The 26,106-nt window shown below is 38.1% G+C and overlaps 2 protein-coding genes across 2 annotated transcripts; both read left to right on the plus strand.

The window, feature by feature from the left end:
- LOC134743028 (pancreatic triacylglycerol lipase) lies at positions 1-16,792 on the plus strand. Its single transcript, XM_063676298.1, has 11 exons — positions 1-181; positions 679-796; positions 8,765-8,912; positions 9,262-9,423; positions 10,680-10,775; positions 10,934-11,081; positions 11,392-11,618; positions 12,441-12,606; positions 13,324-13,462; positions 15,501-15,692; positions 16,071-16,792. Exons 1-11 carry the CDS (start codon positions 91-93, stop codon positions 16,150-16,152), a joined length of 1,569 nt encoding a protein of 522 aa, XP_063532368.1. The 5' UTR covers positions 1-90; the 3' UTR covers positions 16,153-16,792.
- Positions 16,793-18,053: 1,261 nt separating this feature from the next.
- Positions 18,054-19,264, plus strand: LOC134743029 (THUMP domain-containing protein 1 homolog). Its single transcript, XM_063676299.1, has one exon. The coding sequence runs from the start codon at positions 18,248-18,250 to the stop codon at positions 19,109-19,111; it is 864 nt and encodes a 287-aa protein (XP_063532369.1). The 5' UTR covers positions 18,054-18,247; the 3' UTR covers positions 19,112-19,264.
- Positions 19,265-26,106: the final 6,842 nt, after the last annotated feature.

Below are 26,106 nucleotides of genomic sequence, written 5' to 3' on the forward strand. Positions count from 1 at the left end.
GCGGTCGCATCTCATTCAACGATACACGCTCGAAATAATTAGTTCAAACCAATCGCGTCTCGATAACACACGTGCTGTGAAGTGATCAAAATGTTCAATAAAAGTATGTCGCTTATGGTGCAGACCATATTGGTCTTGATGGAGAAGCAGAATTCTACTGGAGTTCAGATTAGTGTTAATGGTTAGTACATTTTTTTAAGATCGTTAATTTTAATTGCCAAATGTTCGCTTTATTAGAATCATTGTAGGTACCAAACGCCAACTGTATCTAATTACCTAGATGTGACATTCAAATACCTATTTTAAAGAGTTAAGTACAGGTTTTTTTTTTTTTCAATGTAATAAAAAATCCTGCTGGTTTCAACGAAAGTAGGTACTTAGGTAGGTACTTAAATGTTACGTATATTCGAACTCGTCATTATTACCATCATGGGAGTAGAAATGTGTATCACAAATCACAATAATGTACCTACCTATATAGGTATTATGGTCACTAGTAACTACGATCTATCGGATGCCGACTGTACGGTCATAAACAATTAAACATACCAATAGACATTTTCACTGAAAATTTATTTTGTTTACCTTGAAAATATATGTAATTTCAAGGTATCTTGTTTAAATAGTGATGTCCTAATCATTTGAGTAGGAGTAGTACTTACTGTTATCATTTTATAGATGATATGGATTTGGAGCGATGCTACGAGTCGTTCGGGTGCTTTTCGAAGGCGTATCCTTGGACGGAACATCGGCCTGACAACTACTTCCCCGAGTCTCCTCAATCTATGCGCATAAGGTACGTTTTTCTTTAATTTGGCTTCATTCATCGCCGTCTTGCCCCACCAGCCACCACGCATAACAACAACCTATGCAAAACCATTTTAGTATTTTTCACCATACCAGCCTGTACTCTACTCATACTCTTTATTTTTCAAAAACTGATTTGCGAGCTTTGCAGCTTTGTGAAGAATTTTAAGAAACAATTTTTTTCACCGCACCACCGCGAGTAAAATAGGTACTAAATATATAACATTACTAATCAACGAATGAACGCTATTAGATATATGCATTCAAAATCATCACTTAAAAATCAATTCCACCAGGAAACAACTCGAAATTTGAATGAAATTACTTCGCCACTATTGTGGATAAAATGTAAATTTCTTATCAGTTTTTGACGAATAAAGAGAGCCTTTATAAGCTGGAGTGGTGAAAAATGTATTTATATCCAATACTGTATTTATTTTATTTATTTAGAAACAAACAGTCTGGTATTGTTACATTAGTCATTAGACAATAGTAATTACTAATATTAGACTTACACTGTAGACTTACAGTTTCCTTAATTATATTATGTAAACCTAAGCATTAAAACATTAAAGTATACGAATTATCGATATGAATCAATCATTAATAACATAAATAAACATAAACGGTATAAATGTATTGTAACGTTTAAAACCTAATTAATGGCAAGTGCTTTAGTAATTGCGGTCATTACAATTAGGGATAAATATTGTTGTTTTTTTATCTACACATCCTGGTTGCAGTGTAAAAGGTGCTTATTAGGGTTCCGTACCCAAAGGGTAAAAACGGGAACCTATTACTAAGACGCCGCTGTCCGTCTGTCCGTCACCAGGCTGTATCTTATGAACCGTGATAGCTAGACAGTTGAAATTTTCACAGACGATGTATTTCTGTTGCCGCTATAACAACAAATACTAAAAAGTACGGAACCCTCTGTGCGCGGGTCTGACTCGCACTTGGCCGGTTTTTATTAATTTTAAACGAGTAATGTGTTTAACATTATTGCGTTGATACCAATAAGCAGGGCCCGTCATCCGTCATGTAAATAGGCGACCGATTCTGAGGTTCATGCGAAAATAACGCTTAACGATTAAAAATTCGATGTATATATTTATGTTAGTAGTACTCTATGTTATTATATCACGTCGTCCACAACGTGTCCCGTCCCGAACTATGCTGTCCCGCACACTCCGCTGGCTCCACAGAAAACCAGCGCCGTTGACCACGCTAGTCGTGCCAGCTGCATTGCTGAGTGGAGACCATTTCAGCTTCACATCTCTATTTCTACTGTTTCGTTTATCTTTGTCTTGTATTTGCTATATATGTGTTGTATTGATGTGTTGTCTGAATAAATGATTTCTATTCTATTCTATTCTATTCTTAACGTGTCCCTGTCCAGCCGTATCTGACCGTTATGGACGGTATAGAAAGGACGACAATCTCTTATGGCAGAACTATTGCAAAAGTGACCAGCTTTCAGCTGTAAATAATAGTTCCTAATCTCTCCGGTGGCGCTAGTTAGGCTCTGGGACATGAGTATAACATGAACCATATAAGGCAACAAATAACCCGACCAAATTACGTAGGTTGTTTTTGGTAGTATTTCGGTGTATGGTGGCGCCGCCTAATTACTGTTTTTTGATGGACACTTTTCGTACATAGAGATTTGTCTCCTTTATATAGTCAATCAATCAATCTTTAAGTAGTATGGCTCCATCGGTACTGTCGATGATTTCGCCAACGTCAAAGTGGGATCCACGTGGGATCGAATTAATATTTCTAGATTTTCTTCAGCCAGTGTACGGTAAATAAAATTATGGGCCTCTAGGGCTCTAGCCAGACACGGTTAGAGGTAGAAATACCAAATGCTCTTAGAGCACGACGTTGTTCGGTAGTTATTGTTGTTGTTGTCTCGTAAAACCAATAGCTAGATTTTACGGGAAGCACGTGGACTACCGGCCGTTGACTCCAAAATGGTGGTTAAACACGCTTTGAGATTAATTCTCCATTCACTTACATACACACTACCAAATTAGATAACTGTATAAAGCTATCGAAATTACACTTTAAACAATATTAATGAACAAAAAATAAAGGAATTAATCACGAGGCTACTATCAAGATGGCGTTCGAACCGGAAGTCATATAGTCTCCATGTCTGACCGCGATAGTACATGTCATGCCGTTGACGGAAAAATGACGTCTCGCTACATACTAATTAATCATTTGTCAACCTCTTTAGTTAACTGATAAAGATACTTGACAATCAGTACCGAAACTTCTAACTGACTTTCATCTTGAAATAAAACTATGAAAACGGATTATATCGCGTATATTGAACCCGTTGACCCCCGGTGACACCCGTTGACCACGAACGCTGTAAAGAGTTCGAAACGTCGGGATGTATTATAAATTCAATATACGCGATATAATCCGTTTTCATAGTTTTATTTCATGAGTAACTATCGCGGTAACCGAAGACAATATTATGACTTTCATCTTATTGTCACTTAACTAAATAATAGATTGTCAGTTTATTAAATAACACATATTTTTGATTTTTAACTGTATTATACCTGACAAGTCCCAATTACAATCCCTCCCTCCCTTCCCTTTATTGGGGATTTTTTCTACGTGTCAATAGATTATTTATATAAATTTGTAGTGGTAAAAAAACTCCCTGTATGTTAAATTACGTCATTTTTGCGGTCAACGGCATGAAATGTACGGGCCCTGTCAATAGCAATCATTAATTTTATGGCGCGCACGCGCGTGTTTCACATCCCTTAGGGTAAAGAGTAAGACAACAGAAAGTACATGTCTCTTACATAGGTATCTTATTTATCGCAAGTATCTTGTTATTTCTATTTATTTGATTGCATCGCTAAAGTTATAAAACTTAAGTGTAAACACCCCCCTGCCTATTTTTCGCAAGACGATGCAGTATTACCTGCATTTGCACCATGGGAGACTGATGAGTAGGTATTTATTTATTCACCTTTATATGGGGTTATATCTATACGTATGTATGTAATAACTTAAATTTTTTCTCACTAATTCGTACTTGTTTATCGCGTCATACTTTTGTAGTTTTGGTGCAAATCGCGCTTAGCAAATAATTTCGCAGTACAATGACCCGAACAGGCCTATCCTATCTCAAATTACGTACCTATCACATAACATAATCGACATCTGTTAAATACGCATTTGTTCATAGAACGAAACTTTGTCTGTAGGTACGCGTTCCTTTTATTATTTTGAGGTACTGAAGCCTAAAAAGAAAGTCGGAAACCATAATACACATCAATTTAAGTTAAACAGTTGGTGTAGATGACTTAGACCACAACATTAAAGTTTCTTGGTAGTCTTTTAAATGACGTGCCGAACTAAACCAAATTGAGATTCACCAATCGCTTTGCGGTGAGGAAAACACAGCAAGGAAATCTGCATACATCTGCAAAGAAATTCCAAAACTTACCTAAGTGTGTGAAGGTGAATTGGGCTAGCGTAGGGAATACCTTTATGTATCGTACATTCCATCGAGGCCTGTGCTCAGTACTGTGTGGGTATATAAGATGGATGAATTATTATTGTGTGTCTTTCCCATTACGGAACAATGGTGTTCCGGATCTTTGGGAGGCGTGCGCGGAGCCGAAGCCAACACGTAGAGGCTTTTGACACTTTAATGAGATATAAGGGTTACACAGAGCGGAGGCAGCACCCGCCAGGGTGTAAGAACTATTGGGAGTTAATGGTATCTAAAATTAACTAGGTTATTGGGTGAAAGCGAAGCGATCGACTAATTACTGAGCTATGGCATATGGGATAAAAAACCGGACGCCTGCCTAATAAAACGGTATGGAATTTTATTTCCGGCAGACGGTGACTCGCCCTCACAAGAGCCATCTTGACTTGGCTTGGCTTGAGAGCGAGGCCCACACAAAAAGCGACATCTAGGATGGCTCAATGGCAACAACGATCGGAGCGGCTCAGGTGTGTCGAGAGGTGTGCGAGGCTTTGTACCCAGTGGTTGTTAACAGCCACTGTACCAACTCGCGTCTTATGCATGTTTCACTTCCACCCCTGGAGCTTATAGCTCTAACGACTCCACTGGCCGGCCGGCCAAGGCAAGCCAGGCAGAGAATCCTGTTCCTTGAATTATTATTATTATATTACACGCCCTGAGGCTAAGGTTAGAGACTCTGGCTACTACTTCCGTCTAGATGGCACTTGCAATTATCCTGTATCACTGCCTTGTTACCTTAGCCTCTAACAACGTTCCCATTTAACGGGCTACGAGACGGGTGTAGCTACATTTCTTGTTTTGAAGTTAGCTGCACCAGATATCTGGCTACGAAATGGGAAATTCGTCCCCATTTCTTAAGTGGTTACAATACGAGAGGCAACATTTCTCACTTTGAATGAAGCTAGCTTTTCTGGCTAACGGATAGTAGAAGCGTGCTCATTTTTAATTGGTTATTAGATTGGAAGTCTGGAAGCTAAGGAAGTAAGACCAGCAGCCATATATTTCATTTCGAAGCTAACTATATAGCCGCGTACGATATACATAGGACTAGCTTTATATCCCTATTATTCCCTACTAATACGCTAGTATACTCCTAGACTAAAACGATGTCAAGTCCTTTTGCTACAATCATTAATTGTTACGCAAATAAACACACCCCTCCCGATTACAACTAATTGGTTGTTATTTATCCTTATTACAATTCAGCGTAAAAGCCGATTGATAAGGTCTTCTTGTTGTTTTTCATACTGATTGCGACAACACGCAAAATAAAGATCCGCTTTACATTTTAATTTATTAAAAACTACTTAAATAGTCTCGGTCCGCGATTTCGTCTGCGCAGAAGTCGTTAAAAATTTCAACCCCATTTTTCATCCCCTTAGTATCTATGAAACGGCATTCACATTTTCTACGTTAAAATTCTGTGGAGCGACATTCAGATTTTTAAAATCTGTTATTGCTTTGATACCAATTCATGTGATATTACTACGCTTGACACTATGCATCACGCTTGCGCCAATGAATATTGGGAGTATTGGGACTTGGACAATTAATACTGGGAATACTGTAATATTTATATTTATCCTCCTGAGACCCAGAGGCATTTGTTTTGTTTTTGCGTGGAACCCTTAGTTAGTAAAATTTGTTGTTCTGCTCTATACGGCACGACCAAGGTTTGCAACCACAATTTTAGACCACCACACAGATGCAAAAGGTTAACGCTTGTAGGCATAATTAATACGTATTAGGTACATTACGCAATTTCGCAAACAGGTAGCTACAACTACTTAGTACCTGTACCTACTACGTTGTAGCTACCCAAACTTTGTCATTTAACTAACAAAAATTAACATAAGCCAATCTATCGAATCTGGAAATATCTAGAACTTTCATTAGAATTCTTGAGAGCCGAACTCCGACCTACGCGGACGTTATTTTCAAGACAACCAGATCCGTTTCTTATCAGCCACGCCCACGCGCAAAGGTCTTTAGACCCAAACCGAGAACCGATAATGCACATGCAGTACAAACACATAATTCACTAGGTAAGCATTTTATCTCGTCTCGTCGTCCAGTGTAACTTGAGCTCAGCAGATCTCCAACTGCGTTAATAAGTAGACTTGACTTATGGTCGGTTCGGTTTTACACTATTTCAGTTTCAGTAATCAGTTTGGGTTTCAGGTAAGCGGGTGATTAGCCCACTATATACCCTAGTTTACTGGCGGGGCTGCCATCTTAGAGCCTGTGGGCGTGCTTGGTTTTGTTTCTGGTTTCCTCCCTAGTGAGTTTGGTTCTGTTTTGAGGCGCAGAAGATTCGCCTTTCGCCCCGCACCCTCAGCTCAGCTGAACTTCGAGGTGGCGGCCGCGCGGTTGCAGCAGGTCCAGGGAGGAACGGCGGGACGTGGGTGACTCGGGCCAGGGTTTTGCTTAAATTCGGTGTTCCGCCCCTAACACAGCAAACGGTTTCTTGCCATTTCGTAGGCAATGCTGTTCTCACATACAGCGATTCCCATCAAGACCATACCCTGACCTCCCTCCCGAATACGTATTAGGTACATCGCGCAATTTCGCAAACAGGTAGGTACAACTACTTAGTACCTGTACCTACTACGTTTTAGCTACCCAAACTTTGTCATATAACTAACAAAATTGGTAAATAAAAATACATTATTAAACATAAGCCAATCTAACGAATCTGGAAATATCTAAAACTCATTAAGAATTCTTGAGAGCCGAACTCCGACCTACGAGGACGCTATTTTCAAGACAACCAGATCCGTTTCTTATCAGCCACGCCCACGCGCAAAGTTCTTTAGACCCAAACCGAGAACCGATACTGCACATGCACTACATGCAGTACAAACACATAATTCACTAGGTATTAAGCATTTTATCTCGTACGAGTTCGTCCAGTGTAACTTGAGCTCAGATCTCCAACTGCGTTAATAAGTAGAGGGTTGTAATTTTTTTAATAATACTTATTTTCTTAATAAATAATCTACGAGCAATCTATCAAAATGAAAAAGAAAGAAAATATCGAAATGAATTAAAAATACAATGCCTCTGTTTCCACTATTTAAGATTTTTTTTATTTCTACCTAGGTATCTTGCAAAAATATTTTTTAATAAAAAATAAGTTATATATAATAAGTTAAATAGGTATAAAAACTTCTATTTAACGCCATAATTAATCATTTTTCAAATCATGTGTGTCCATTTAGTCTAGACGGTCTCCACACTTTAATACCAGTCACACATACGTTATACTACAGTATAATAATGATAAAACTTGATGTTTAGCGTATGAGTGCTCTGAAAAAAGCCATAACTGGCTCTCATTTCTGCCTTTTTACTTCTGTGATACAATCACTAATTAGTTCAATAGATATTTTATCCTCACAAAAAGTGCCTCGATTGAAAGCTTAAAAAAATCTACACTAACCAATAAAAACCGCGCGTATAGGTACTTAACTACTAACTACTAACTGGCTTGTTGCATACGAGTGATACGAGGGGCACGGTAGTGTTGTTTACAGCTTGCTTGTTTATCAAGGGACGTCACTATGGGACGTAAACACTTATTATGTCTGCTAATGATTGATGTCATGGACGAGCCCCCGCCTTATCACACTTTATGGCTTGGCCGTAATCTCGTGCCCGTGCTAAATAAGAAATGAGACAAGCCTAGCTTACTGTAAACAACTGTACTTACCTATTGTTGTTTAAACTAGATAATGTTAATATTTTTATAGGTTTATTCGGGATTTATTAAATTGTTATAATAAAATATTGATCTCATTTAAATTACGAATAGGTGGGTATATTAACATTTTATGAAACCTTTTGTACGATCTGCGTTGATCTGCTTATCTGAAATTGCTATCTAAGAGCAAATGCCTGAGAAACTTCAGAAAAATCCATAATTATAGGTATAGCAATTAGTCGAGTCGTCTGTGAACTCACTCCCTTTTATCCTTACACTAGATTGTCGAACATTACCAATGTAAAGTCAAAGTCAACATTTTTTGTAAAAAGTTTGGGGGTCGGATATTGATTTGCCACTACCTACGTACGGGAAATAAAATCCGGGAAGGTCCCCAACAAGGTGTAGGTACTGCTGATCGGGACAATGTCACGAATAGTTAAATTATGATACCACACGATTAGACGTTAGGTCTTTTTAACCAGCACGGAACATCTTTCAGTTGATATTGTAAATATTGCGACGACGTAAGGAGCAAAACAATTGTTTTCCTTATGCACCCGAACTTAGACAAAGCTACTGCAGTGGCCTTAGGAATGTAACCTTTATCGGGAAGTAACGACGATGAACTACTGCGCGACTAGTCGGCCAACTAATCGGCGCTCGGATGGTCAAAACCATAGTCGGCACATCACTTGTAAAAACTTTCATTACTTGATTACTTTCAGATATCCAGTGTTTACCAGACGGAACAGGAAGATACCAGTGTTACTAGAAGCTGACAACGTGGAAAAAGTACGCAACGCGAATCTGGACCCCAGAGGACCTTTCTATCTGATCTCCCACGGGTTTTTGGAAGGTGGTGATAAGAAATGGGTAAGCGTTAACTACTTTCGCGTTTACCTATATCTAGGACTAGGGTAACTTCGAAGTTACATAATATTGTAGCTTGCTTAAAAGTGCTCTATAGCGGGTAATTTTATAAAAAAAATTGTTCATTAAATTAAGGTCATTGCTTAATTTGTACATATATTTTATAAAGAAAGGTGCTGTTAATTGCTCATGAACCATCACCATCAGCGGTCACAAATTTTATAGTTTCTTTTTTTTTTAATAATACCTACCTCTTTCGGTTCGTTGGCTAAACTAAAGGGCTTCTAAATTAAAATCTAAATTACAACCATGTTTAATTTCACTACAATTACGACAAACTGTTCTATTTCAGATCCAAAACATGGCGGACGCCTTACTGAACCTAGTAGGCAACGAGGCTGCAACAGTCCTTGTGGTTGACTGGCGTGGAGGCTCTCAGCCGCCTTACGGACAGGCAGTGGCCAATATCAGGCTTATTGGCGCCATGACAGCTCATCTCGTCCACGACATTAAGGTATATTCTCTCATTTTCAAAGGAACCTGCAAATGTCATGAATCCGGGCACAAAGTCACTGAGCCCTTACAACACGTATGACAACCTTTCGACCACTGTGACCTGGGAGTTTCCGACCTTGTTGGGGACCAGTTGGCAACCAAATTGTGTTGCGCAGGGGCCAAGATCAGGGGACTTTAGACCGTTGGAAGCTTGGGTTACCAGCCGTGTAGTACGAACTTATGGCATTGTTCGCTGTTTTTAGTAAATATGTACCTGCAACGATACGGTCCGTATCGTAGTGGCGTGTTGTTCATATCGTTCTTATTCGTCCGTATGTTACTTACTCACCTATATTTACTTTGGACTGGTAAAATGTATTAAGGAAACGGAAATAACAAATAACAGCATTACGTAACTGAGTTAAAACCTAAATCTAAAAATAATTTGTAAGGCGCCACAAACTGACTGATCTGTAACACCCTATCAAAGAGGATATAATAGGATAGAGCGGTACTGTCATAGTAAATTTTGTAGCTACAGTAAATTCACTGCCACCTATCGACACACGATTAAAACTAAAATTGAAGATGTATAAAAATACCATAAAATGTATTTATATATGGATAAATGATTTTTTTTATTTGCATTAATTATTTTTATGTGATTTTGACCCATGTTCTTTCACTGATATGCGTTAAAATTGTTTAATAGCAAACGAAACCGTCAACGCCATCTATCCGAGAGCAGGCCAAAGGTAGTGGCGCCATCTGTTTGAGAATCAAATTTTCAACAAATAAATAATTTTGTATTTGTAAATATATATAAGACTAATCTTAAAATTAATGACTAAAAACAATCCCCCCGCGGAATGGTGCCTTAGATGGCGGCAAATATGTGACGTTTTCAAGTAAAAGGTACCACAGTGTCGCTTACCATAAGGACGAAACTTGCTAGTATCTTTATACAAATAACCTATCAGAGCGTCCTTATGGCAAGCGACATAGTGGCACCTTTTGCTTGAAGACGACACATATAACAACATAATACTTATAAGTATGACCTACTAGCATAAGTTGCGTTCTCGCGCGCGACTCTATCCATACATCTTGCGCGACTTCAAGTATGGACACTATGGAATGGACTCGCGCGCGAGTGTTATTTGTAGCTATAAGACTAGATAATGCACAGATAATGTATTGTAATTATTTGCGTTGAATAAACTCTATTCTATCCTTCATGGCAATAATTAAATAAATAATAGTTTTTTTTAACAGGAAGTGTTGGGGCTGCAGAATTTAGACAGCTTCCACTTCATCGGACATTCTCTAGGCGCGCATTTGGGCGGTTACTGCGGGCACGCATTACAAAAGGTTTGTCATAAAACTTATACTGATACTTACTGAACTTACCTTTAACAGTGTAAGTAACTAAAATTCTGACTATATTAAAACGTGTCACTTAAGTTTTTTTAAGTTGAAAATTCAGTTCTGAGCAATTTCCCTTCAAACCTTATATGTACCTTTTCCAGAAATTTAACTTGAAGCTAGGAAGAATAACAGGCCTGGATCCCGCTGCGCCGTACTTCAGTAAGACCGTGACGCTGGTGCGACTAGACCGGTCGGACGCGAAGTACGTCGATATCATACACAGTAACGCCATGCCGTTGTATTATGCCGGTAACTCAAAATTCGATACAATATACCTATATTACTTAGACTGCCATAAATGTGTTATCGAACCACGCTTCAGCATAATATTTGCCCATTCGTAATAGGTATTCGTGGTGCATCTGTATCTGTTTTCGTAAAATTCACGAAACTGACGCAGCGGTGTTAATGTAAAAATCTGTTCCTGGCTCGCGGTCTATTGGTCTTTAGGTCAAAAATGATTAATAGGTGTATTTGGTATTTGGTTTGTAATTGTTGAAATTTAGCTAATTGGTATACCGTCTACGACTAGTATAATAACAGTATCCATAATTTTCAGGTCTGGGTATGTCCGAGGCCATAGGCCACGTGGACTTCTACCCGAACGGCGGCGTCATCCAGCCGGGCTGCAAGAAGGTCGACAACCACGTGACCACGCTCAACGACGACATGTACAAGTGGATGGTGAAGTCGGTGGGCTGCAACCACGAGAGAAGCTACGAGTTTTTCACTGAGAGCATCTCGCCGTCGTGTCCGTTTATGTTCATACAGTGCGAGTCTTATGAGGTCAGTCTTTTTAAAAATATTTATTCAGAAATCAGAAATCATCGCATTTATTCGTGATAAACTATGACATACAAAAGTATAAATCAACAAAGAAATATAAACATAAAAATAAATAAACAGTATACCACAAAATGGTCCCGCCTCAGCATAATGAATGCTAACCCAAAAGTCAGCGCTGATCTTCCGGCGAGACCGTGTGTGGGCCACGAACGCAGCTGTACGACACGGCCCTATAGGCATGATGACAGATTTTGAAAAACTATCCTATAATGTTAAGAAACATAAATTATTTAATATGAATAACACATTTCTGCATTTAATAAAGGTTTAGTAGGAAAAAACTACATATTAGTTTTTAGATTTTAAATTCGCTCCAAAACGCTTGTAAGTGTCATTCTAAAGAGAATTACAAATAGCGAGACTTTACAAATGTATGATCTGAAACTACAAATTTATAGTTACCTTTCACTCAAAACAGCTGTGGCATATGGAGAGGCATGACTTGGCGGAACGATAAGGATCCATTTTTGTGCTTTTTGCTGTATCTACTGTACTCTAACGGCCCTAACGGGGTACCTTTTGAAACTTCAGCTTGAAGTAGGTGGTGTAAGGCCCAAATTGTGATCGGAGAGGACTTAATTTATAGTTAAAAAGACAGTTTAGAAAATAGGTTCTAGCGCACAGTTTCACCATTAAGTGGCGTACGTAATGTCCAAAAATTCATGATAAATATATTAATGTTTTTGTTACTTCTTACATTACGACTGATAGATTGACCACAGGTAGGTACCTAGATGATAATCACTTAAACCTATCTTTCAGGCATTCCTGGCCGGCAACTGTACTTCATGCAGTCAAACACAACTGTGTATCCCGATGGGATACCATTCATACAAGGCGTACAAGGAACTGCTGGATCGAGAGCTTGTTGACACAATCTCGAACGTCGCGCTGTACGGAAAAACTGGAAGCAAAAAACCTTATTGCAGTAAGTATACTTATGACTTCATAAACGCGTTACTGGTCTGAATTAGCTATGAATCGTTTATCTTTATTTGTCATTTTGACTTATGCATTTGTAAGAAAGGGATAAAACATAATTTAACTAAATCAGGCCCGTAAAGTTTTATGAATTTAGGGGGTAACTCTTTTAACGTTTTTTGACCGAAGCGATAGCGTTACCGAAGGTCTTCGTCTTAACTGGGGCATTTTGCTTTCGTATGTCCGGATGTTCTCCTCTACAGGTCGCAATTCTTAACTGATTCTCGTAAAATTATGTGACCAGATTCCATGATTAAATAGAATGTTTTTGTCGATCCAGTAATTGGATTTTTTTTAATGCGGAAATTGGCATTAAGCGTTTGTGGCGCTTAAGACCCTTGTGAGTTCACTGTGATAACGACTTCAACGAACTAAGTTTTTCTCGCTTTTATATTTTCTAAACTTAACGCGAGGTCTACAGTTCACAGAGCCACTAGTTTAAGGGTATTCGGCTACCTGCTGCTTTTGAGCTAGAGGTATTTTTTTGACCGCCAAAGAAGGCCACAGACGCGCATTGTTACAGTTTACGATGTCGTGTCATCATGGGCGTCACCAGGGGGGGGCACATTTTAGAGGCACGTTTTTTCCTTAGACTGTATCCATCGATCTATTACGGAGTTATATCTATCTTTGATGATAGTAACGAAAATTATTTCATTTTCAGGAGTGCATTACGAAGTGGTGCTGAAGGTGTCCAACTCGACGGCCAGCAGAACGCACGGACCCGATGTGGGAAGAGTGCAGATCACTCTTATAGACAGAAATAACAACAAGAGCAATCACAAGTTCTTGGATGAGGAACAGTAAGTATCAATAAGGATTTTTTTCGATACAGCCGGGCTAGCACATGATTGGCGCGACAGTACAGTATCTCGCCTCGAAATAGATTACCCGTCCCTCTTTAATTAATACAGTTAGAAAAAGAGAGAGAGAGACAAGGGGGAGGGGGAGTCACAAACTTTGTGACGTCACTTTCAACTTATTTAAATTATTTTATTCGCTGTACAGTTAAATAACAAGTTATTGGAACGATAATCGTTTTTAATTGTTTAATTTTCTTTCCTAATCAGTTTTGGGTTATAAAATTACCAATATTTCTTTTGTCAAAAATATTTTGACAAATATTAATAATACTTAATTCGGTTTGCCGATTTCATTGAAAAAATGTGACGTCACACCAGGGGGGAGGGGTTTGCCAAATGTGATCAAGTGTGACAAGGAGGGGAGAAGGGTGAAAAAACCTCGAAATTCGTGTGACGTAATTAATGGATGAACCCCAGTATGTATGATTGACAAAAACTGGATTGAGCCATTGTCATCTCTAGTTATAGGCTCCTATAGGGACCTTGCGCGTGCTCTGGCACTCTTGTGTCCTAAATCTAAAACTCAAACTTGATATTGACACTTCATGCCAATATGCAGGTGCTGCCCCTAAAGTTTGCGCCGCTCGTTTGCACATTGGGGGGATTGCCACTTGATAAAATCGGAAACTTAAGTCTTTTTAAAAAAAATCTTCTCTGTTGTCGTATCCGACATCCGATATCGGATGTGAAAAAGTCCAAGATTATGAGGTTACGTCAACAGGGATGGGTTACCGGCATTTTTTGTATGGGAACGAAAACGGTATTTTTTTGGTTTTTTGTCAATTATTTCAATTCTTTGGCAATTTAATAATACGAAGTCAATACCTAAGAACACAACAGAGTCCTGCATTTGGAGTAAGTATAAAATAATTTGAAATATATGGTTATTTCGAAGTTTTTCCAAAAAAACGGTTTCGATCCCTGTACGTCAGGTCGTAACAGATCACAGACATCAGACGTATTTGTTGCCGGATCTTAATTATCTCCCTTCATTATCGCAAACCTTCCAGCTTCGGTCATTGACGTCACATGGGTCACACCTCGTCTGTTTCGTAATAAAAAACGTATTGTTGTTTAATTTCGTTATTGATTGCATTTCCTAAATTGCGTCAATTTGTATTTTTGTTTTGATGATTATCTTATTTCATTATATAACCTTGACTGTTATCTCTAAATATTCCGCTGCGGTACTAGAATACATACCTAGTGTTCCTATAATTATATTTCTCTAAAAAATATATATATGGTTGTTTGTTGTTGGTTTAGGGACGATAATTTTGCGTGATAGCGTCATAAGAATGTCACGTCACGTTACCATGGAGATCTGCCTACAACGTGGCCGTAACGTTACTATGGAGATCTGTCCACAACGTGTCACTTTTTCGTGCATGCTACCGGTGTTCATCGATTTATAAGACGTTATCACGTCAAAACTTTTTGATCAGCAAGTTTTCTTTAAAACTTCATTCATGTTGGTGGAGATTAGGTTTTTTTCTGAAGTAGGTAATAATTATTATATTGTATTTAAAAACATTTATTTAATATAAATGAGGGCTACCGTTTTTGTGCTCACCAGTTGGCGCCACTGTAGATGTAGGTCCAGAAAAACAGATCTCAAAATTCTTCTATGCTTATTTTTACAAAATCAATAAGTTATAATATACATAATAGTATTTTAAGTATTTTACCACAATTATGAATAAGGAGTGAAAATTCCCGATAAACTAGCTTAAAACCCCCAAATAGGTAGGAGGCGATGGCGAAATACCGAAATTTATAAGTGAAAGAGAAAAAATCCTATGCTGCCCAAATTTTATATGAATATTTTTTCTCTTATCCCCGGTCGGTCGATAACTACTTGTATATACTATGTCTATGAGCCGGCATTAGTGGTGTAATTGTTTTAACAGTTTAAATTTAGAACTATCACTTTTTTAAATCTTTAACGGCGTTTTTCTTAACCACATACGTGTTTCAGGAAATACTACAAACCTGGCGACATAGACAAGCAGATGGTGGCGGTGAGGGACACAGGTCTGCCGCCGCTGTCGGTCATGGTGGAGTGGAAGTACGAGACCAACCTGTTCAACCCAATCACGTGGCGGCTGCTCAAATCCCCCAGCGTCTACGTCGAGTACCTCAAACTGTCTTCTATTGAATACAATACTGAGTAAGTCCTTATTTAATATTGAATTATTAATATACTTAGTTTTAGATTAATTAAGGTTTTAAAATGTTACCACGCCCTAGTAGGGTCCATGTCTGTACTGTCTAAAATAAAAGCACCAACACCTTGTAATATCATGGTTGCAATAAATAGTTATGATTATGATAGGTACTCGTAATAAAATGATTGATTAGATGACCTAATTTTAATAATTTTCGGTACCTTCAAATTTCGGTTGCTAGTTTACATCTCACTCAAGGCTTAGAATTTTCCCATTTTCCTGTAATTTTTATTTAAAATTGAAACTACCTGTTGTAGTTTCTTCTGTGTACCTACGCGGTAATGTAAGTTTTATAATGTTTTATTTTTTTATTCTTTCAGTATCACCGTGTGTCCAAAAATGAATAAACCAGTGGTTGCAAACCTACCTTCTGTGATGAAAACTAAATATTGTAGATTTTAAGCTGTAACACAGCTTTGAACATTACATATTTAAAGATCTCACTCAAAAGGTGCAGTTCTATTAAAATTCTCATATTTCTTTAGAACAATATAACAATTCTCTGGCACACCCACTTTGTCAGTAAAAACATGCGGCAAATAAAAAAAAAAGTAGGCGTAAAGTGTTGACTTCCCATAGAAAATTTGAATTTCGCGCCTTTTTTACTAACAAAGTGGGTGTGTTTGAGTATCGTTTAAGCTTGGCCGGAGGGACATGTCACAAGCATTCTATTTATTGCAACAATTTTACTTAGCAAATAAGGTCGATTTCAAGCAATCTTTTTATAGTAATTCATTATTGCCAGGTGAGGCTTTTTTTGAAGTTACCGCATTTTTTGTGACATGATTCGCTGACCAGTGTCGGTATTCAATGTGAATAAAATTCATGCATTGGATTATTGTGTGAGCATAATTTTTAATAATTATTGTTATCTACATGTTTAGAGATAATATCGGTTTTCAATGCAAAATCTATACTGAAAGTATTTATAAAGTATTTATGGATAATTTTTAGATTTTATCTTTAATTAGTCATACCTAGTTTAATTAACACCATTAATGATAATTACTTTACTTTTCTATTTTATATAAAATTATGTCAGCATTTTAAAACTTTTACGTAAGATTGTAAATAAAAAATAATTATGTTAGTTAGAACATTAAGTACACATATTTTATAAATAAAGTAATATTATGAACAGATATTAAGAATAAATAAGATTACAAATAAAGTACTATTTAAATAATTATTTCTTTTTTTGGCACTGATCTTTTCGCCTATTAAACATAATCTGTTTGACATATACCATAAAGAATTTCATTTTAGAATGCATAAAAATACCATCTGACTCCACTCCTGTCCCCACTGGTACAGATCTCGGGGTATGATGATGGTAACCCATCTCTGTCATATAAAACGACAGCCGCAATGAGGAATTTATAAACATGATGATGATGATGATGACGCTCTGTGCAGAAGTACACACGACCTAACTGGTGCATCTAGCTTACCTCCTGAATTCACTTCATGGTTTAATCACAGATAATAATAAGTAATAGTACTACCGTACAGAAAGGACACTTCCTACAAACCCGAAGTTTGACAGCGATTCAGGGTAGAATCCTGCTGTCCCTTTCTAATGTATGGCACTATCCCTTTCGGCTATTTAGGGTAGTCAAAATTCAAGTCATTATCTTATCTGTGGTCGTGCACGCAAAGGGACGTCAATTTGTGCAAACCCTAATAATTGCTCGGAGCAATGCTGAGCCGAACGAAGCTGAGTTTGACCGAAAGGAGGAGTGTCCCCCCCACTGGCTTAATTGATGGGCCCATCAACGTGCTCCTAGTGAGTGAAAAGGTACTTAAATACAAAATATAGTACGTAGCGGCCCCCTTTTTTTAATATATATATTTAAATTTAAATAATCACAATGGGGTTGGCAACTGTCAAAGGTTTGCAGAGATGGCGCCATCATAGCTTGCCCCTTTTTCTATTAGATTTGGCTTAAAGGGCTGGCATCCAGGGCATTAAAAAAACAAAAATTTGACAGACATGCTATATGCAGGGCATGCTATGCTGACGCCATCTGCTAATTATTTCGATCGGCCAACCCCATTATTTAACATTGGCGCTAGTGAGCACGTTGCTCATTAATAACTTAATAAGGGTGACGACATTTTGACTAAGTTCTGCAATGGAATTCAGCTTGGTGCCCGTAAAACGAAATGAACTTCATAGAAATAGCTAGCTAACGTCCTAATTCTCAACTCTTGTTGGTTTTTGGACCATTTTGATGCAGTCCGCCATGCATGCATTTTGACGCCTGTTATCGTGTATAGAGTGCCTAAGCTGAGATACGTGTTTGCGGTTAAGATTCGTAAGAATGTCTTAACCTAAATGACAACTTGTTTGACGTTTGTTGACAACTTGACATGTTGATGGTATGATTGCGAGTTTATAATTCTAATTCAATACGTAATAATCTGTTATATCATACTCCAGAGTCCAGGCTTCGGTAAAAGTTAACTTTTAATTCACTACATACAAACGGTTATAATGGGTGACACAAGAAAAAAGAAGAAGTTCTACTTTCGGAAGCGTCGGAATAAATATTTCTTGGAACCCGGCTTTCGCGGCTTTTTTTGCACGTGTAACTTCAGGGAGAAAGACTGCGTGAAAGAAGTTTACAATCTGTTGAATGAGTATGCGGAGAAGGTGTATCCAGATTTGGGAATTGAAAAGTCACAGGCGGCGGGCGCGACGGAGGACCGCTCCGGCAGTGAATCTGAAGAAGAGACTGATATAGGCGATGCGCTAAAACGAGAAGTAGAGTCTATGAAAGTGGACTCGCAAAAGTCGCTCAAGCACAAACGCTTTCAGGTTGTGGAGACCGGTGCATCCAACTGCATTTTCATTAAAACTAATCTGCCTAGTCCAGAAGAATTGACCATGGCCATAATCAAAGACTTGTCGGAAACAAAAGTGCAAAAAACCCGGCATGTCATGCGCTTACTTCCCATCATGGCGACTTGCAAAGCGAACCTGCCTGACATCATGGAGTGTGCCGGGAAGCTGTTTGACAAATATTTCCTGAAAGAGTCTTCAACATTTGCTGTGATTTTTAATAAACGCTTTAACAGTAGTGTGTCTCGGGACTTGGTCATAAAAGAGCTTGCGGAGATGATAGCGTTAAAGAATGGTGATAACAAGGCTGATTTGAAGAATCCTGGGCTCTGTGTGATTGTTGAAATTATAAAAGGAATCTGCCTGTTGAGCATTGTGGAGGATTATTATAATTTTAAGAAATATAATTTACATGAATTATGTAAGGAGGAGAATAATGATGGCGAAGCAACGCAAGCTAAGAGATTGAAGGCTAATTCAATTTCAGAAACTAAAGATCCAGAGGATCCTGAATAATCTATAATTATAATATGTAATGAATACATATAATTTAATATAATATTGTTAATGTAAACTCTTCTATGTAACCACTCCCCCCTATACCAAAATGTGTCTATACTCTTTTCCAAATGTGAACAACTTTGATAAATATATATGGTCAACTATGAACTGTATTTTAATTTTATTTGAATTAGCATTTACCATCTTCAGTGATTACAAAAGACATTACCACATCCGGTTATGTAATGTAGTTTGATCAATAACTTGGTTTGTTTATGTAATGTGATGTTATACAACATTCCGCGTCCACAACAAAGTTACGTAACGCGACATGTAGGCTGCTCCTCCCACCAGTTGCCTCCCATGCAGCGACCAAATGTAGTGGAAGAACAATAGATGGCGCCTGTGGTCTTCTTTCTTCTTAATTTCCTGAAAGCAAAAACTAAGTTATTGCTTCTAAACCAAACCACCAAATAGGTATCAAAAAAGATCTGCCATAGTTTGAATGATTTTCATTTTTCAAGTGTTTATATTATTACATACTTGCTAGATTAAGCTTTTCGGTATCAATATCGTAAAATATGGACGTCGTGTGAAATTGAACTGTACTGCCTTGAATTTAGGTAACTTTTTCTCTATGGGGACTTGGACACGCTGTTTTCTTAGGACGAGTTTTCGCGGCGGTCAATGTATTAAATATTTGATCAACACCGATTAGCCGATTAAAACGTGTTAAGAATGTGCATTTGAATTGCTTACATTAATTTCTTTGGTAACAATAATTTTATTTGGTGGATAACCGACAAACTGAATAGGGAAATTAGGGAATGTTACGCGAAACTATTCGTAGGTGGCGCCACTACCACAATCTGAGGGTCTATCGCGAAATCTTGTCTTTTAATCTTGAAATCGAAATTTCGTTATCTATCATCTCTGCATGTCACTCTTGCATATTCGAGCGATAAAGAGGCAGGTAGCGAAATTTCGGATTCGCGTTTCCCGGTAGGTCCTCTGTAAACAAACCGACTTGATGCATCAATGTCATATTTTATTATCTCTGAAAACTTGTCAAAAACCTGTTAAAGGTACAGTATGTATAAGTTACTCTATGGCTCGCGGTTGTATTCGGTAGAAGTATGGTAGAAGTGCATAGTGTTTTCTGTAGCCTTGTAATTCTAGCGGTGCCACATGTACATTGTCTATGCACCTATGTCCATTTACTTAGTAAAGTCAGCCAGTAACTAAATAATACTTACTTAATTAGTTGTTTGTTAAAGTAGGTAATTTAATTGTTTGTTAATTACTAATGCTTAAAAAGGAAACACACAAACCAAATCCACTAAACTAGAGCTTAGAACACATCGAAAAAACAACACTAAAATGAAATTACATCGCCTCATAATGAAGCATTCTCCAAAGAGGCGAATAATGCAGGAGCGTGAAACAGTGGAGAGCCGGTAACTAATTTTGAAAGTAGGAAATGGGAACTGGCAAAGGTGTTGAAACAAAGGAGGGTAATCAACAAAGCGTTTGGTACTCACCTCGGCGATGGGTCAGTGATAGTGGATTGGGTAACTAAGGGCTATTATTGATGGTACATTTGTTTTGTAGCTAAGAGTTGGTAGGTTTTATTTCAAAATGGCAGTTATATAATATTGAAACTGCATTAAAACTTAAAAATTCAAGTTGAATTGAAATTACGCGCGAATCTCTCGTAAATGCGAAATTAATATCAAATTAAGTTAAGATTTTTTAAAGTTTGAAGCCTCATGCTCTTGCTAATACAAGCTTTAAATTTAGTCTTAGTTATAAAAACCTAGGTATGCTATCCTAAAGCTCAGTTTTGTGTTAAGTAGGTATTCTGCTTACTGCTGAAATATAATGCGGTGGGCAGTCTTAAAATTGCCAGCTTTGATGGTATCTAATTTTATTTCAAGCATACGAATTGCAAGGTACAGTTGGCATTCATAAGTTGCAGCTGGATTACAGTTCACCTATATCGGCCCGGCCCTATTTCTATAAATTACTAGTGTCCAACCACTCCAACCAAAACCGGATTTCTTGCTGAAACAAAAACCGAAGGTTCGGTTTTACCCTAGTTTATGTTTATGTTTTGTTCTGATTTTTATGCCGAAACTTCGGCCGGACACTACCAAAAATACAGTTTCGGCGCAGCGTTTTAGGTCGAACCTTTGGCCAAAACCTGTCGAACCCGAAACCAAAACCGAACCTTCGGCTGGACACTAAAAATTACCTAGATACACTTTTGTTATTTATTTCGTCGGACATAATTTTTTAACCCGTATCGATTTTCGATGAGTGAAAACATCGTGAGAAAACAGGATTAAACCCAAAGAAGGCCCGGTTTCCCCTCTGGGTTGGAAGGTCAGATGGCAGTCGCTTTTATAAAAACTTGTTGCTTTTTGCCCAACCCGGCTCCCTTGAGCCATAGCCGGGACAACGCTACGAGTAGTAAGAAGAGGGCGTCATTTTTTTAACCCAAAATTATCAACCTTTGACCAGCCACATCAAACTTTGCAACCACTAAGTAATTAATGTAGTGGCTATTCGGTGTGTGCTTACGCCGAAAAAGAATCTAATTTGGATTTGAGTCATGCAGCAGTGGACATCAGCTAATGACTTCCCCTGACGGTCGTTAGGGCCGCTTCTCGATTTATTTTTTCCCTCGAGTGACTTAATCAGCGAGTTTCCTTTTTCAACGGGCCGGTTTTTATCGCACAGAATGATGAAAATTCGTCATTACTTAGCATTGCGAGTTGATGTGGAATAGTGAGAGTTGGTTTGCTATTACATTTTTGTAGGCGTTTGCAAACTGGTTTTTAGGGTTCTGTACCCAAAGGGTAAAAACGGGACCCTATTACTAAGACTCCGCTGTCCGTCTGTGCGTCTGTCTGTCACCAGGCTGTATCTCATGAACCGTGATAGCTAGACAGTTAAAATTTTCACAGATGATGTATTTCTGTTGCCGCTATAACAACAAATACTAAAAAGTACGTAATCCTCGGTGCGCGAGTCCGACTCGCACTTGGCCGGTTTTTTTATTGTATTTTGTTTCCACTTAGGTAGGTAGTTGTGTTTGAAACAGCGTGGTAACTAACAACAACTAATTAAATGGTCTAAGCCCTTAATTAATTATATTTCTCAGTTACTGTCGCGTGGCTGTAATTGTTTCGGATTTTACTTTAGATGTTGGATTAGGATGCAAACTCTGTTAAGGTTACATTCGGATAACAACTGCGCCTGCGTTGCTGATGCAGCGGTAAGTACTGCTGCAGCATTAATTTCTTTGATAAAATTAGTGCCGGATTGAACATTCTAATGTCGACAATATTGCGGCAATGACAGGCAACGCAATTTATCATGGAAATTGCCAGTAACATTGTGCACATCAACACCGAAGCAGTAGTAGAGTAGCCCTGGAATAATTTTAACGATTTCAAGATCAATGAAACCTGTCTGCTTAGTTAGTTTGCTATACTGCCCTTATTACTAGATCTGGGCATATGGCAGGTTCTTCAGCTTTAGCTCTGGTTAAATCTGATTCTGTGGAGCTTGAATCTGAATTCCTTAACCCCTTGAATTGAACCTTAACGCCCGAAAAGATGTGTCCTTTTATAAATTATATGAATTAATGCTTGTAAAAATATTAGTATTATTTAAAATGTAAGTATAAAAATATATATAACTGTATTGGTACGAAGACAATATCCACAACATACTTCGTCAAAATATACAAACAGTACGTACCTACGCATAGCAAATCCCCAATATTAATTAACTATTGCAACCTACCAGAACACAAACTTATACCCCGAGGCCCGAGTTGATCCCAACCGGATCCAAAAGCTTCAAATATGCATTTCCACGCTGAATGGCAACAGTATTCGCTGGACTAGATAAGAACCAGGGCCTCAGCATACCTAAGCCAAAATGGAACACACACATGTTATCAAACACAGGCTTTGATGATCTAACCTGCCTGCAACTACCTATAACATGCAATTTTCCAGCTTTCCAGCAAATAATTACCTATGTTCGGGGAATAGGTAAAATTGACAATTTGAACTCTGGCAATACGTATTACGATCCTGCCCGTCTTGCCGTGGCAAGCAATTACGTTGACAGGGAGAATCAATAAGGTGTCAATGGAGTCTACACCCGGTCTTCAATTTGTTGTGTGCCCGAGAGTTGATTGCGTCTTACGACCTGTAGCTATCAGAGTAGATTAATATACAGTAGTTTATTGTCGCCATAATAAATGTAGATGGAAGCGAAAGAGATATGTCAGGATCAAGTAGAAATCCGTGGTCTCTGCCTACCCTTCCGGGAAATAGGTGTGATTATATGTATGTACGTAGGCAAAAACAAGTGGCAAATTGTGGCAAAAGGCACAGCTAGCTTCGATTAATGTGGATTAGTAACGACAAATAGTCATTGTCTCGGACATTTGAAACTCGAACATGAATTTCTAAATGTTCGGAGACAGAATACTGTTGTTCTCCCTATACTGTCCCTTAAGGTCAGAGTAATCCGGGTATTGTTTGGTACTGCATCAAAGCTGGATATGTACCTAAACCAGCCAATCGTTCGTGTTGTCAAAGGTTCCTTGATTGAGTTTGACACATTGCTATAATATTGTTAGACTTGAATTTATACATAAATTGTCTAGATTAAGTATAGCATAAGTGTGTAAAAATAATTTGAAAAAAAAAAACCCTTAATATTGTGGCAATAAATAATTTATCTATCTATCTATAAACTATAGACCTAGACTTTGTAAGACACATCAGAGTAAAAAATTTTTTTGTCCCCATTAGAATATTCTATTTATTGGATTGTTTGTTTTTGAGGTTATTAAGAGGGAGCGTTAAGCCAGGAAATTAGGAGGGAATAAAATATATGGCGGTATTAGGCGCGTCGCGCGAAACATGCGATGGAAGATATGACCATCGCATGGATTTTAATGTTTTACCTCAATAACTAAAAATATATAGGTACTTTTCTGTTTAAAATTTAGCTTGTTACGTCCCACAGCTATATCACTAGCTATTGTACGGGTACACTACAAAATTCCGAAAAAAGTTATGCCGAATTTTAGAATGTCGAATTTTAACATTAAAAAAAAATCACATACATTTTCTTCATTTTTGTGTAACATTTTTGCATATTTTTGTGATTATTCCATTGTGTTACCTACCTTTTTTTGCAATTCACTCACACCTTAATCTGCTCTTATTTAATTATGTGGCTTGGCCGTTTCTATACTACAAGAATTATTGTATAATATAATAAAAAAACTTTTATAAAAAAAAGATAAACCGACTTCAAAAAGGATGAAATAAAATATTATCCTTTTTAGGGTTCCGTGTTTAAGTATATGCGTTACCAACTGATATGTTTGAAGTCGGTGCCAAGCCAAATTTTAAACCATATATTCATAGGTATTTTGGTGCAATTCGATAAAGATGCGGCTATATAAGTATGTACGTTGGATTACCTAACGCAGCGTACTACGTATTAAAAGGCGGCGCGGCACGGCGCCTTAATTAATCCTTTGATACCTATATAGAAGTGTCCTACGTGGGCGATCTCGTTGCGAACGCGAACGCCTTGGGCCGGCCGCGCCGTGCCGCGTCGCTTCGCTTCGCGTTCGCGAGTGTTCGCCTATGTAAGACGCAGCGTTACACGACGACAATAAACGAACTTTCTGTACACCTCAGAACAGAAACAGAACACACGGTTGAACCTTCTTGGCGCAGTTCGTACCATGCTTGTCGGCACGTTAGTGTAAATCTAATACGTTTTGTCGTCGTATTTTTTTAAAGAGCATTTCTTACTAATTCTTAAACAGTCATAGCACGCAAGTGTGGGATTGGGACTGAGTTATTTTCTGTCGCTTATCCAGAGGACTACATTTCAAAATATAAAACAATTCAAGGAACCTTCCTGCCAAATTTCAGCTAAAGCGGTTCAGTTGTTTAGCCATGAAAAGGTAGCAAAGAGGCAGACATAATTGTTTTCACGTTTATAACATTTGTACAGTTGTAATGGGATTTATAGACATAAAGCTGATTATTTTTGACTGGTATTGTTACTACTTGGAGTACTTGGCTTGGCACCGACTTCAAACATATCAGTTGGTAACGCATATACTTAAACACGGAACCCTAAAAAGGATAATATTTTATTTCATCCTTTTTGAAGTCGGTTTATCTTTTTTTATAAAAGTTTTTATTTTTCCATTTTTAGTTTTAAGACATTGTTAAGAGCGTGACGCATGAATGAAAAACATAATCATGTTTATCTGTAAATTCGTAAACTTTATTAAATAATCAGAATTTTCCTCGAGTCCGTCTGGGAAATCATTCCTGTCAGTAAATCCATTCTCCGCCCCGCCACTGACCCAATCCCTCAAACCCCCCGATCACTCAACCTCACAGCACATCAACCCCTGATCACTGAACCCCTCGACCCTAAACCACCAACCCTTCAACCGCCATTCCCCGACCCCTAACCCCAGACCCCTTAACTCCTAACCCTAACCCCCAATCCCTTAACTCCCAACCCCTCAGTCTCCGACCCATCAACTCACCTCCCCTCAACCCCCAACCTCAAACCCCCCAAACACTAATACCCTCTACCTTCACCTCTCAGTCTCTTTGGTTGTTTCCAACACTACCTACATCAAAAATCATAATACACATATGAGGGAAGTTATCAGTAGCCTTACCACGAGTTTGACATTGATATATTCGCTATCGTGTGCGTAACTTACTGTTTATGCATCTCGCTCGTACTGGCGTATTAGTGTACAAAGTAAGTTACGAAGAATATTTAGTGCCAAACTCGTGGTTAGGCTACAGTTGCACTACATCAAATTGGTGGTATTGGTGAGGAAATGCTTGAGTTACTTTAGAAAACACCGAAATTACCATACACTTGCCTTTAAAAATTGAGGAGTTCCCCCAATTCCTCACGGATTCCATCAT

The sequence above is a fragment of the Cydia strobilella genome, chromosome 7, assembly GCF_947568885.1.
Source record: "Cydia strobilella chromosome 7, ilCydStro3.1, whole genome shotgun sequence".
Classification (NCBI taxonomy): Eukaryota; Metazoa; Arthropoda; class Insecta; order Lepidoptera; family Tortricidae; genus Cydia; species Cydia strobilella.

What these genes read in the sequence shown, in the direction of transcription:
- LOC134743028 (XM_063676298.1), top strand. Translation starts at nt 91, where the DNA reads ATGTTCAATAAAAGTATGTCGCTTATGGTGCAGACCATATTGGTCTTG. An exon ending in AGTTCAGATTAGTGTTAATG is followed by an intron (nt 182 to 678) that starts GTTAGTACATTT and finishes ATCATTTTATAG; the next exon opens with ATGATATGGATTTGGAGCGA. An exon ending in ATCTCGTCCACGACATTAAG is followed by an intron (nt 9,424 to 10,679) that starts GTATATTCTCTC and finishes TTTTTTTAACAG; the next exon opens with GAAGTGTTGGGGCTGCAGAA.
- LOC134743029 (XM_063676299.1), top strand. Translation starts at nt 18,248, where the DNA reads ATGGGTGACACAAGAAAAAAGAAGAAGTTCTACTTTCGGAAGCGTCGG.